This window comes from Sturnira hondurensis, unplaced genomic scaffold, assembly GCF_014824575.4.
Source record: "Sturnira hondurensis isolate 20B ecotype Veracruz unplaced genomic scaffold, ASM1482457v3 Scaffold0022766, whole genome shotgun sequence".
NCBI classification, from domain to species: Eukaryota; Metazoa; Chordata; class Mammalia; order Chiroptera; family Phyllostomidae; genus Sturnira; species Sturnira hondurensis.
In genome coordinates this window covers 1,305,941-1,319,045 of record NW_028095397.1, presented here as the reverse complement: position 1 = coordinate 1,319,045, position 13,105 = coordinate 1,305,941, and the positions used below count along the sequence as shown (strand labels likewise).

General features: G+C 53.9%; 1 protein-coding gene across 1 annotated transcript in view; it reads left to right on the top strand.

The window, feature by feature from the left end:
• PRSS12 (serine protease 12) overlaps window positions 1-13,105 on the top strand; it is a 39,779-nt gene that overhangs the window by 11,531 nt on the left and 15,143 nt on the right. The window contains exons 5-7 of the mRNA XM_037036300.1: window positions 341-485; window positions 10,687-10,865; window positions 11,784-11,925. Of these exons, the coding sequence (XP_036892195.1) occupies window positions 341-485; window positions 10,687-10,865; window positions 11,784-11,925 (466 nt within the window). The remainder of the gene's footprint in view (window positions 1-340; window positions 486-10,686; window positions 10,866-11,783; window positions 11,926-13,105) is intronic.

Genomic DNA, 13,105 nt, shown 5'->3' with positions numbered 1-13,105 from the left:
TGAGCAAGCCGTCTTGCTCTGAACCCCTGAGGCCGAGTCGCCTTGGTGACCTGTGACCAGGTGCCCCGTGACCAGGTGCCCCCTCTGGTTTCCGAGGTTGTAGGGGAGATAGGTGCACAGGGGCTGCTTCCTCTCAGTGCTGTTGGTGTGAACACGGTTCCGTCCGGAGCCCTTGCCTGCCTGGGATGATCATCGAGTAGATGCGAGTGTGTGCCCGTGTCACTGAAGTGGCTTCGTCAGTAACGCCACCCAGTCATTGGGGACGGGAAAGCAGCGGGGCAGAGCTAATCTCGTGGCTCCGCGTCACCGTGTGGATTTTCACTGTTTCCGATTTTCCCAGCACCCCCGGTCCTGCGCCTGGTCGGAGGCAGCAGCGAGCGTGAGGGCCGTGTGGAGCTGTTCCACGCCGGCCAGTGGGGCACCGTCTGCGACGACCAGTGGGACGACGCGGACGCAGAAGTGGTCTGCAGGCAGCTGGGCTTCAGGTTCGTTTTCCATGTCCCTGTTCTGCTTTGCTTTAATTTTGGAATCTAGTGTTTGGTGCCCAGAGGCAGGCACTGTGTGTTTGTGTTTGACGGGCAGGTGTCCTCAAACAAGGAGCCAGCCCTGATCCTCCCACCAGGCCACGGGTTCCAGCAGAGGGTGGGCGGGTACCGCACAAGCCTCTCTGCCGGCCCCCCGCCCCCCCCACCCCCCCCACCCCTCCCCGCCCCAGAGCTCCACCCAGCCGTTTTCCGCAGTGACCCGCCCATCACATGATGAAGCCCCCACCCCACCCCATCAGGCTTGCATCAGAGTCCCATTTCTTCCCCCAAATATTGTCTGAACGTTTGGCCTCTGCTTCCTTATTTGTTAGGTGTGTGTGTAGAACGGGGACGTTGGTTAGCGCACACAGGGAGCCGTCCCGTCTGGGCACGAAGGGAAGCCTGTGGCGCCCGTTCAGGAACAGGGCGTCGCTGCCCCAGAGCTGCCGGACCCTCTCCTGGTGGTTCTGGACCGTATGGCAGTCCTGAAGGTCTCGCTAGCATCCTGCTGGGCAAGCTTTGGAGACTTGATACTGCACTTACATTTGCAGCGTCTTCGTTTGGTGCTTTGTGGGGCGGCTTCTCTGTCCGGGCATCGTGTTGTCTGGTGACGTGTCAGCCTTGACACGTTCCAGTTTTGAAACTTGAGCCACCCAGAAATAAATCCGAGTCTCTATGGTCAATTAATATCTGACAAATGGGAGCAGAATCGTAAAATGCAGTAAAAATAGCCTCTTCAACAAATGGTGTTGGGAGAGCTGGACAGCTACATGCAAAAAAAAATGAAACTCAATCACCAACTTATACCATACACAAAAATAAACTCAAGATGGATAAAAGACTTAAATATAAGCTACGACACCATAAAAATCCTAGAGGAAAACATTGTCAGGAAAATCTCAGACATTCCGCGCAGCAACATTTTCACCGATATGCCCCCTAGAGCAAGGGACATAAAGGAAAGAATAAACAAATGGGACTTTATCAGAATAAAAAGCTTCTGCACGGCTAAAGAAAACATCAGCAAAGGGAAAAAGGAACCAACAGTATGGGAAAACATATTTGCCAATGATACCTCATAGAAGGGTTTGATCTCCAAAATATATGAAGAACTCACACGATTCCACTTCAGGAAGACAAATAACCCAATTAAAAAATGAGCAAAGGACCTGAATAGACACTTCTCCAAGGAGCACATACTGAGGGCCCAGAGACATATGAAAGGATGCTCAGCATTACTGGCCATCAGAGAGATGCAAATTCAAACCACAGGGAGCTACCACCTCACACTGGGCAGAATGGCCATCATTAACAAACCAACAAAGAAGTGCTGGCGAGGATGTGGGGGAAAGGGAGCCCCGGGCACTGCTGGTGGGAATGCAGCCTGGGGCAGCCGCTGTGCAGAACAGTATGGAATTGCCTCAGAAAACCAAATACGGAACTGCCTGTTGACCCAGTGATTCCCACTGCTGGGATTAAACCCTGAGAACCCCGAAACACGGATTCAAAAGACCCTATGCACCCCAGCATTCGTAGCAGCACAATTTATAATAGCCAAGTGCTGGAAGCAACCAAAGTGCCCATCAGTAAATGAATGGATCCAAAAACTCTGGTACATTTATGCAATGGAATGCTACGCAGCAGAAAGAAGGAAGGAGCTCCTAACCTCTGTGACAGCATGGATGGAACTGGAGAGCATTACACTAAACGAAATAAGCCAGGTGATGGAAGACAAATACCATATGATTTCACCTGTAAGGGGAACCTAATCAACAAACAAGCAAGCAAAATATAACCAGAGACACTGACATAAAGAACAAGCTGACAGTAAGCAGAGCAGAGGAGGGGGGAAGATAACAGAAAGAAGGGGAAGGGTTGTCAAGGAACATGTGTAAAGGACACATGGACGGAGCCCAAGTGGGTAGGGTTGAGGGTGGGAGGTAAGGGGGGGGGATGGTGGCGGGAAAATGGAGACAACTGTACTTGAACAACAATTTAAAAAATGAGAAAAAATTCAAACCACGTCACTCATTTTTTCAGTTGTTTCTGTACATTACCCCCTTATTTTTAAAAACTCGGTGTTTATGTTAAAGTATTTTAAAGTGAAATACATTTTACCTCCAAATAGTTCAGGGTGCAGCTTTTAAAACAAGAATGGTATGCTGCACAGCCAGGCCGTGCTCGCCACAGGTGACTGGCAGTCCTCCCCGACGCCCAGCGCCTGGTCGCGTGCAGACTCCGCAGCTGCTCTCATGGTGTCTGAAGCTGATCCGGGCCTGCGCACTGCATCGGAGCTCCCGGTCCCTGGGGTCGCTCTCAGTCCCGAGCACTCTCTGTTCTCCGTGCAGAGGCCGGTCTGTGGTTACGGACAGGGTCCTGCCTTGGGGTCTGTCTCATTTCTCCCTCCTGGTGTCATCGGGTTTATTCCTCTGACTCCTGAAACTCCTGAAATTGGAGCTTGGGTCCAAAGGGTGGATTAGAACACGGCACGCAGAACATTTTGGCTGCAGACCATCATAGGTGATGTGTTCTTGCCTCACGCCTCGTCAGGAGGTTCGGAGCCTCCCTGGCTCATCCTCAGGGTGGCTCAGACTGAGCCCTGGCTGCAGGTGAAGTTGCGTTTCCCCATCACTGGTTCTGGGAGCTGAGTGCCGGTCCCCAGCCCCGGTGGTCAGGAGTGAGCTGGCCGCCCTGGGTCTGCCAGATGAATGCCCTTGGCCGAGTCACGGTGCTGCTGGGGCCACGGTGCCCATTTCCTCTGAGGAGGCAGAAACAGGGCCGACTCATTTGATCTGAGAAAGCTGTTGTCCATCGTTACATTCTCAAGACCAGGTTTTGAAGCTGTTCTGGTTGGGTTTCCTCAGACTCCAGGTGGCTTTGGAGTCAGCACGGTGCAGGCCGGCGAGCACACAGCCGGCACCTAGCACCCCCGGAGAGGAGGAGGCATGTCTCTGAGCATGTCTCGGAGCTGCAGCCGCCTCATCTGCAGCTCGTGTCCCGCTGTGTGGGGTCCCATGTCTGCTAAACAGTTATGCATGTGGCAAGGACGCAGTATGCCTTGTCCGTCAAGGGCGGTCTACTTAGGGACGTTGCAGTTGAAAAATGCCATCAACCATTCAGAGCAAACCGACCTTTTAGTGGTGAGATTTCCAAACACCGTTGCCTGACCCAGCGCCTCTACTGGGTGAGCTGTATCTGTGAATTTCCCACTTTGAAAGCACCCTCACTAGTGTCCGTGTTCACTGGTGCCCGTTACATGGCCTGTGGTATGCTAATTGGTTGTCTTGCTAGTGACCGAGAAACCATGACTTTGTCAACAGGATTGAGAATTTTGAGGGCGTAGTAAGGGCATATTTAACATTGCCAGTCACAGTATGGATTACTCTGAGTTTAAGATAGAAGCTATTTTTAAATCATCAATATATGCCTGTGGGGAAAAGACTCTTTTTGTGTGCTCAGAAAAAGGCACAGAGATTTCAAAGGCACACTGTGGATATTAATTGTATCTGTAGTTCCAGAAGTGGTTCGAAAAGAGCAGAAGGGTTTTCGCTCACAGGGACCGCCCTGGACGAAGACTGTGGCCCAGCAGCAGTTTGTCCGTGGAGGAGGGCGCAGAGACGGTTGTCGTGGGGGCGCCGTGTCCCTGCTGAGCACGCGTGCGGGCTCTTCCCTGTCTGTCCTCAGTGTTTGCCTCCATCCTGCACAGTAGCCCCCGCTGTCTTTTGCAAGGCCTCCGGACACCCACGGTAGCTCAGGGCCTCCACCAGCCCATGCGCAGTCAGCCCCCCACTCTGCAGACCCTGGTTTCTGGGTCCATTTGCCTTTCTTTCTCTGGGCTGTGTGACTCCCAAAGTTGCGAGAAAAGTGTTCTGCTCCATGACTGCTCTTCCTCTAGAAGCTGTTGGCTCACTTACCGACACGGTGCTTTGAGGTGGGTTGTCTTTAGTGGTACAAGGTTGGAAGGCGACAGACAGGGTGGCTCGGCCGCAGCCTCCTCAGGTCTGTGGCATCCCCAGGGGACTCAGTCATGTGTCCCGGCAGCCACAGCAGTGCCTTCCTTGTGAGATGCTGTCTTTTTGACCCTCATCTGTCAGTGGTGCCTGTGGGCTTGGGTAGCTGGCAAGCTCCCTGAATACAAGAGGAATTACTGTGCTTAAGATCCTGAAATTCGATTCACCCAGAACTCAGAGAAACAGGAGGGGCAGGAAAGGAGGCAGCGAGGGGTTAGTAAATGGAACTTGGAGCTCATCTGCATGCCGTGAAGTTCCAGGTGGGGACATTTTAACTGGAGTTCCTTTCATGCACTACATTAAAGTGTTGCTTACGTCTTCCACAACTCTTAAAAGCACAGCTTAGGACTGAGACGTCGTATTTTATTGTGTGGATACGCTGTGATTTGCATGGGAGTTGAAAGAGTTTGAGTATTTCTTTCCTCTTGGTTATTTTTTTGGCTATAAAATTATCATATAAAACCATATTATTGAGTGGTCAGAATAAAAAATTCTCTGTGCTTTTATTGTAGTGTTCTTTAATTTAAAAAATATTTTATAAAAGTAACCATAACGTAGCCTGGACATATTGAGCAGGAGCGAGACCCGCGTGGTGGATGAGGAAGCTGGACCCTCTGAGGCCGGGCCAGTGGCTCCCAGCATAGAGTTCATGTCACACTCTCTGAGAAATAGCCATGTGTTCATAAGGATGAATAAAAATATGGGGCTGAGAAAAATGGGGAAGTCATGAAAGAAAAGTTGACTCTGGGGAGAAAATGAGGCTGTTTTAGACAGACAGCCTTCGAGGTGCCCTGGACACCTCTCTGAAACTTCCCGGGAGGCTGGAAGATGGCAAGACTCGGTGGCAGACAGGCTGTGCCACCCAGAGGCGGTGTGGCCCTGGGCGAGTACTGAGCCCTCAGTTCCTCGTCTGCAAACTGGGCAGAGCACCCTCCTGGGGTCGCAGGGAGGGGCCGGTGAGGGGACAGCTGGCAGAGCAGCGCCCAGCGCGCCGCCAGCACTTCGGGTGCGTCGGAGCTCATCCCTGGGGAGGGGGGACTTGTGGCCCAGAGAGAAAGCGAGGATGCTGAGCGTTAACAGTGAGTTCTTTCACCCTAGGTTCCAAGTGTCACAAGTCGATATTGCAGTTAAAGGACCGGTCATTTGTAACCTAATGGATAATCGTCTTGCACAGTGGAATTGCCTAACTTCAGCTTTTTCAGGGTAGTTGCTGGCCCTGGAGATTGACTTAGTCACCGGGTGCTGCTTATTTGGTCTTTTTTGTGAAAAATAAACAGACACCCTTCTACAACTACAATTGGGTCAGGTAAATAGGTTTGGGAGGTTTGGGTGAGGACCACACAGGGACCCGGCCCGTGTTTACTGGGGACTGCTGCCCCGTAGGCCCAACGGCTGGGCAGGGAACGCTAACCGAACGCACTCCCTCGGAGCACCGGCCTCACAGCTTCGCTCTGCGGCCAGAGTGGGGAGGGTGGTGGCCAGCACTGGCGGGGGACAGTTCCGTAAGGCAGGACCTGAGAACACGCGGCTTCATCGCATTCCCTCCACACGCACGTCCACAACCCGCACGTGTGCTGTGTTGCTCGGCCCAACCCTGCGAACTCTCTCTGCGGGCGGAGCCCTGGGTGTCTCTGGTGCTTCCCCAGAAGCCAGTGTAGTCGAGGGCACTGGGGAGCACCTGCAACAGGCCCAAGGGGCGTGTGTGTGTGTGTGTGTGTGTGTGTGTGCGCGCGCGCGCGCATATCATCGCTTAATTTTAATGACCTCGGAAACGAGCTGGGGGACCCAGGTTGTGCCACATCGCTTCCTGATGTTTGTTGTTCTTGAGTTTGTTGGTTTTTCCTGGTTAGTTTAACTAAACTTTGCGATCCTTAAAACAACATTCATAAGCAATGGGAAATCTGGAAATACATAAGGAAGAATGTAAAACACCCGAGTGGCCTTTGAAAGTGTGTGTTCGAGTCTTTAACACACATGACATGCAGAAACTCCCTCAGCCTGAGTCACTCTTGGCCAACTCGTGATTTTAGGAGTGGTTTGCTATTTCTTTCTGAAGGGTAAAAACCCTTGAGTTTGTAATCTTTTAGCCTAACTATTGTGTGAAAATGACGTTAATCTTTAAAATCTCTAAAAGTCGGGTAGGTAAGAATGCATCATTGTTTGAACTTGGCCGCTGTGTGGTTGGGCCTCTTACCATGTGGCCTTGCCCCAGGTATTTCTTCTTGTGAGTTCTCAGGTCTTCATCCCAGACTCGCCTCTGACGCGTTCGGTCCGTCACAGCAGCTGTTGTGCACACCGCGCGGATCTTCTTTTGAGTTTCAGTTGGTTTGTCCCCGTCTTGAAGTAATAAAACGTAATGTGCTGAAAATGGTGCCTGTTTTCTTCAGTCTTCACTGTTGAAATGGCTTACACAGAAATTCACCGATTTTGATAAGTTTTTTGAAACGCATGCTGGTGTGACAGCTGTCACAGTACATGTAACATTGTTTCGAATGAAGTTAGAGACAACTAAGTGCCACCAGAGCCATCATATAGAAAAAAAACCCAAATGTACTTTTTGGCCAACCCAATACATTGTTATTGTTACTAATGTCTGTAAGTTCTTCCCCTTTGGCTTCCAGATGGTCAGTTTGCCTTCCGGTCCCGATGAGGGTGCATTGCTCTGTAGAGGGGGTTTAGGTCCTCACGTGGTGAGGTTTACCTCCAGGTTGCTGACATCGCCAGGAAGTCCTACCCCAAGGCTGAAAGAGCTGTTTTTATTCTAGTAATTTTTTGCCTGCCTGCCTTTTCTTTTCCCTCCGTCCCTCTCCCCTTCCTCCTCCTTTCTTTCAATATTTAAGTCTTTGATCCATCTGGGGTTTATTTTTGTTTCTGTTATGAGTTTGGGATCAAATTTTATGTTCTTTCGTACCGGCACCAGTGCTATCCAAACGAGTCGGACCCGCGGAAACTGTTTCAATGCATCTTACTCTCTCCAAGCATTTGTCCCTGGGCACAGCCCCAGGGAGCGGTCCCCCTACTTCCCGCAGCCCTGCTCCCCGCTGTCCTGCCCTGCGCAGCCACCCCGCTGCCCCGGCTGCTCCCCAGCCCTTAGTGAGTCCCGTCCCGTCACCGATCAAGTGCCTCTGGGGCGGGGCAGCCAGCCTCACTGTGAAGGGCCGACAGTCAGCGGGGCCTGTGAGGTGCAAGAGCCCCCACAGAGGGGGAGCCCGTGGGAGTCCAACCTCACTTCTGCACCGCGGAACTGGACTTTCGTGTGGTTTTGGTTTTGAGTTTCCCCAACCATTTGCGTAGTACAGAAAACTGCCCTTCGCCCCCAGTCCACAGGACAGCGACAGTGGGCAGCATGCGTCCCTGCCCTCTCTGCTGAGGGGCCCCAGCCCTCCCCCCCCCATATCTCTGTCCCTGCTCCCATCCAGGACCCTCCTCTCTCATCTGGGACCTTCCTGTGGAGAGGAGCCAAGGGCCCAGGCCATCGCACCAGCCGCGGCCTCGCTCCCTGGACCAGGGCTCGCGTGTACGACTGTGTGCGAAGCCACAGTGGCGGGGTTCCTCAGGCCTCCGAATTCTGGCCAACCGGTGATGCCGGGCTTGGTTGGCAGTGGGTGTCGCACTGTCCCTTGCTCACTGCAGTGTAGGGAGAGCTCTTCCACCCGGAGCAACTTTAAAACACCGATTTTTTCACAGCCTCACAGGCTGCTGTTACAAGGTCATTGTGGTATAAAAACATCCCCCTGGGGGTGTACATGCTTTATTGGTGAAAAACAGTTTTGTTTGGGCCACTGCAGCTGCTTCTGTGAAATGCTGTAGGTAAGGCACTGGGACTGTCCTCCTCTGCCCCCCCCCCCCACCTCCCAGCCTCTGGCAGGAGACAGGAGTGGGGAGAGGCGGCTTCGGGGCCTGGTGGGCCGCTGTCTCCTGGCAGTGAAGTAACGCAGACTCGTCCAGTGCTGTGGGGGCCACACATCACTTCCCGAAATGTGTTATTTGTAGAGTTACTGTGAAATAAGTGAGGAAAAATTTTTACAGCATAAAACGAGGAAATGTTCAGACTTGAATCGATTCTCTCTTCCTCCCCATGTGCCAGCTCACCTTTTGGGGAGCAGGAAAATGAAAACTGGGGTGCTTGTTTGAACTGAACGCCGAATGGATTTGGGTGGACTCCTTAGCAGTGAGGACTTCACCAGTGAGGACGGTGACTCGTCAGGTGCAGGGGGGCTTCCTCACAGCTCCCCGTGGGGAGAGGGGGAAGGAGCTGACGGCTGGGGATGTCGCTGGAGTTCCGACTTCCTTCAGTGCTCACAGCCGTACTGGGGAGGAGTCTCCGTCTCCATGTTTGAGAGAAGCCTCTGGGGCCTGGGTTGTTGCAGCGAGTCCCCCTGGGGCACTGAGCAGGCTCCTGCCCAGGGCCTGTCCCCACACCCACCTGTGCTCTGCACAGACTCAGCCTGCGGGGAGCTGGCTGTTTGCCCTGGTCTGTAAACGTGGCATTTACACGGTGACTGCTCTCGGCTGCGGGCACACAGCTGGCGTGGAAACCACCACACACTTTACTTTTAAAAATGCTACTAATTGAACATTAATTGCTTCTTTCTAGAAGACTAGAAATGGCTTTCTCTCCTGTTGTTATATTTCCCATAACAAAGCACACAGATTCATTCACAAAATTGTCATTTTGACGATACCGTTTGTGTTAGTTTCTCTTTCGTTCTTTGAAATCCCCCCACTTCACTGTAGATATTAATCTTTGATATCTGTGGGGGCAGACACCTGGTGCCCACTGTACGAGAACCTCAGCCAGTGATTCAAGTGTCTGTGTAGGATTCTAAGCTGTACACTTTTAACTCCGCTTTAACTTATTTTCCCTTTCGTCTCAGCCTCCTTCCCGCCTTCTCCTGTAAGCATTGCTCTGTGCCCCCCTCTGGCACACCACCTGAATTCCAAACAGAAAGTCAGTCTGCTGATAACAGAACGGTGTTTGCTTTAATGGTGTTTAAAGTGTTTAACTTTCAGGTGTGTGTTAGACGTGTTCTCATAAGAGAAACTCCCACAGTGCCTGGTGAAACTGCCCTTGAACCGTGACGTTTACTGTCCAGGCCTGCACCATTCTTGCGGCGTAACTGCTTAGCGACCTTTTTCCTTCAACGTCTTGGCTGTGAGCCCTCACGGTTGCTGCGATGCTCTGAGAAAGGGCCACGAGGAAAACTCCACTGAGCATGCAGATGCCCTCGACTGAAAATTGGAGGCTCGGAGGAGCTGCAGATGGGGTGTCCTCAGTCCTTCCTCATTTTGACAGGCAGGGAGGGTCCTGTCCCTGGAAAGTCAGGTTCGAGGATGCGCTGTCCTTTGAATTGCGGGAGAAGTAGCGTGAGCGCGCATGCGTTGAGCGAAGGGATGTTTTCCCTGGAAGTGTGTTCGCCCGTAAGAGCTGCAAGTGGCAGCGGCTGCAACAAGAGCTTATCTCTCTCTCTCGAGAGGAGACCTGGGCAGCCGGCTCCGGGCCAGCCAGGGCCCCACCGTGGTCACCAGGCCCAACTCTCTCCTGCTCGCAGTTCTGGCGTCTTCGTTTGGCTCTTTGGGGCCCCCAGCTCCAGCCGTGCCTGCAGGCTTGCACTCAGCAGGAAGGAGGAAGGGAACAGGGTGTTCCCCTAAACACCCCTGGTCGAACTCTGCCACAGTGCGGGGGGCTGAGCTCCGCCTGGGGGGCCTACAAGCTGTGGGGACGGCGGCCACTTGCCCAGCAGGACCCGTGGGTGCCATCTGCCCTGGACTGGACACGGAAGTGTCTGAAATCCCGTCCTTGTTACATGGGTTTTACAACCCCCCCCCCCACACCCACTCTCGGGGAGAAGGGGAGGCTGGGGGTGCGGCTTTTCTTCGGAGAGCGAGGCCTGCTGACACCTGTGTGGTTCCGTCACTAGTGAAAGCGGGAGAGTGGGTATTGGGGCTCGCCCAGCTGTCTTTGAGGCCCTTGTCACTGTCAAGGATGTAAAGAGGGACAGACAAACAGGGTGCGGCTCGTCTCGAGTGACCTACAGGGTATGCTGTGCGGGGGAGGGTGGGTCCATTATGGTCCGGAGCTTGCCAGGAGCGAGGGGAGTCCAGCAGCCCCCCGTGCCATCTGACCCAGAACTCTCTCTCGTCCTGTCCAGCGGCGTGGCCAGAGCCTGGACGCAGGCCCACTTCGGGGCCGGGGCCGGCCCGGTGCTTCTGGACGAGGTGCGCTGCACGGGCAATGAGCTGTCGGTGGACCAGTGTCCCAAGAGCCCCTGGGGAGAGCACGACTGCGGCCACGGAGAGGACGCGGGGGTGTCCTGCACCCCTTTGACAGGTGAGGTCCTGCCCCACCCCCGGTTCACAGAGGCCCAGCTGCAGTGGGGGTGCGCCTCCCCGCCCCCACCTGAGGGAGCATGAAAATAAAGGAGCCGCCTACCGCAGCCGCGGGCCCCAGCCGACGCTACGCAGTGAAACGCTGTCTCCTGAGTCACTGCCTCTCCTGAGTGTTTCTTCTAGAGGGCCCGCCACCCTGTGAAGCCGCGGCAGAAAGAGGACTCCGTCACACTACGTAGTGCCCAGTAATCAAAACGGCTTTTAAGTCTCCCTTTTAGGGGGTGCATTTATAGTATTGTGTGTCTGCTGGGAAGGTCTGTACCGGATGCTCTGGGAATGAGCGTTTGCTGAGGTCGCGAGATCCAAGTTCAGATCTGTACCACCAGCAAAGGAGCCAAGGCGAGGCGTGGGCCCCGGTTGTTACAACTCGTGGACGCCTGAGGGCCGGTGGGTGCAGCGACTCTCCAACGGGCATGGCCTTGTTCTGCCTTCATAGTTCAGGCCTTTTTCTTTTGCAGTTAACGTTTCGAACTGTCCCTGAGGCACCACCTTGCTTGCTTTGTAGTTTGAATGGCCGACGCTGCTCAGACTGAGGGACACAGCAGCCCAGGGCATCCCAAACAGGACTCAGAGAGGTCTCGGTGGCTGCTCTGGCTGCTGTCGGAAGGCAGCGTTCCACCGAGAGAGCAAGGGCGCAGGCAGAAGGGGAAGGGGCTTCTGTGCGGAGGCACCTGCCTGGCGTCCTCCTTACCAACCCCCCGGGGACCTCAGGCTGCTGAGAGTCGCGCCGAGGTCAGTTTAACAAGAAGCCCGGAGAGAGAGACCCCAGTAGGGCGACAGTTCTAGTGAAAGGAAAATGCAGTTTCTCCCTCTTTTGGGAGTTACTTGGCTTAGTTTTTGTGTCTCCTTCCTGTCACAGATGGGGTCCTCCGACTGGCAGGTGGGAAGGACAGCCGCGAGGGCCGCCTGGAGGTGTATCACGGGGGGCAGTGGGGCACCATCTGCGACGACGGCTGGACCGCGCTGAGCACCGATGTGGCCTGCCGGCAGCTGGGCTTCAAGTAAGGTTCCATGACCCGGGCTGCCAGAGGCCCTGTGGGCTTGTTGAAGCCGGACGTGGGGTCCTCAGTGGTGTCTCTGTCCCACTACCCGGGCGCGCTCTCTGTCATGGCGCTGCCTGCCTGCCTGCCGCACGTGGAGGCGAGAAAGCAGGAGACAGTGACAGTGTCCCTGCTCATAAGCCACCGTGCCTGCTGCTCGTCCCCTTTGCCTTTCCTGCCACCGCCCCACGTCCCGAATAGTTGGGTGGAGCGGGGGTGGCTTGCTGTCCCTTTGTGCCCCTTTGGGAAAGACTCTGCGGTGAGTGCTCGACCTTGTTCCCGCACGCCCTGCTGCTCCCGCTTGTTGTCAGCCCCGATGTCAGCAGTTCTCGAGTGGCAGAGAGGCCGAGCCCAGGGCTTCGGGGCTCCGTGGCTCCCTGTCTCAGAGTGTGATGCTAATGGCCACGTCTGGTTTGAAGAACGGCCCCCTTGTCTTGGAAGGGCCGTGGGAGCTCCCCCGACCTCACTCTTCGAGCCAGGATGCTGGGGCGACACACTGCCTGTCCCCCCCCACACAGTGCGTCCGAGGCAGGGCCTCCAGCCAAAGGAGCGTCAGATGGCGCCTTTGAGCTAATATTTGGACGGCGCTCATGTCATGCTGGAAAAACTGGCCAGATTAGCTTATCTCGGCCCCAGGGAGAGCTAATTGCAAAGATCCATTAAACCTTATAGATGTCCTCCATTCAAGCTAGTTGTGGCCATGCTTCATACGTATGTTTTAAATTTGTAAAAGTGAAGTAAAATATTAGCAAAAGTTTGGAAAAGAAGGAAAATAAAAACTACCCATAGTATTTCTGTCCTTACACCACTGTTGCTATGTCCTGCATGACTGGCTTTATAATAGTGGGTGTGGGATTTTCCTATCCACATTTTTACCTTTACTACATAGTCATAATTTGTTTAAATTTATTTTTATTTTTTTAAGGTTATGTATTTATGTTTAGACAGACGGGAAGGGAGAGTGGGAGAGAAACATCAGTGTCTGGTCGCCTCTCACACGCCCCACACTGGGAACCTGGCCTGCACCCCAGGCACGTGCCCTGACTGGGAATCAAACAGGTGACCCTTCGGTTCAGCAGGCTGACACTCAGTCGACTGAGCCACACCAGCCAGGGCCATAATTATAGTTTTTAATGACAGA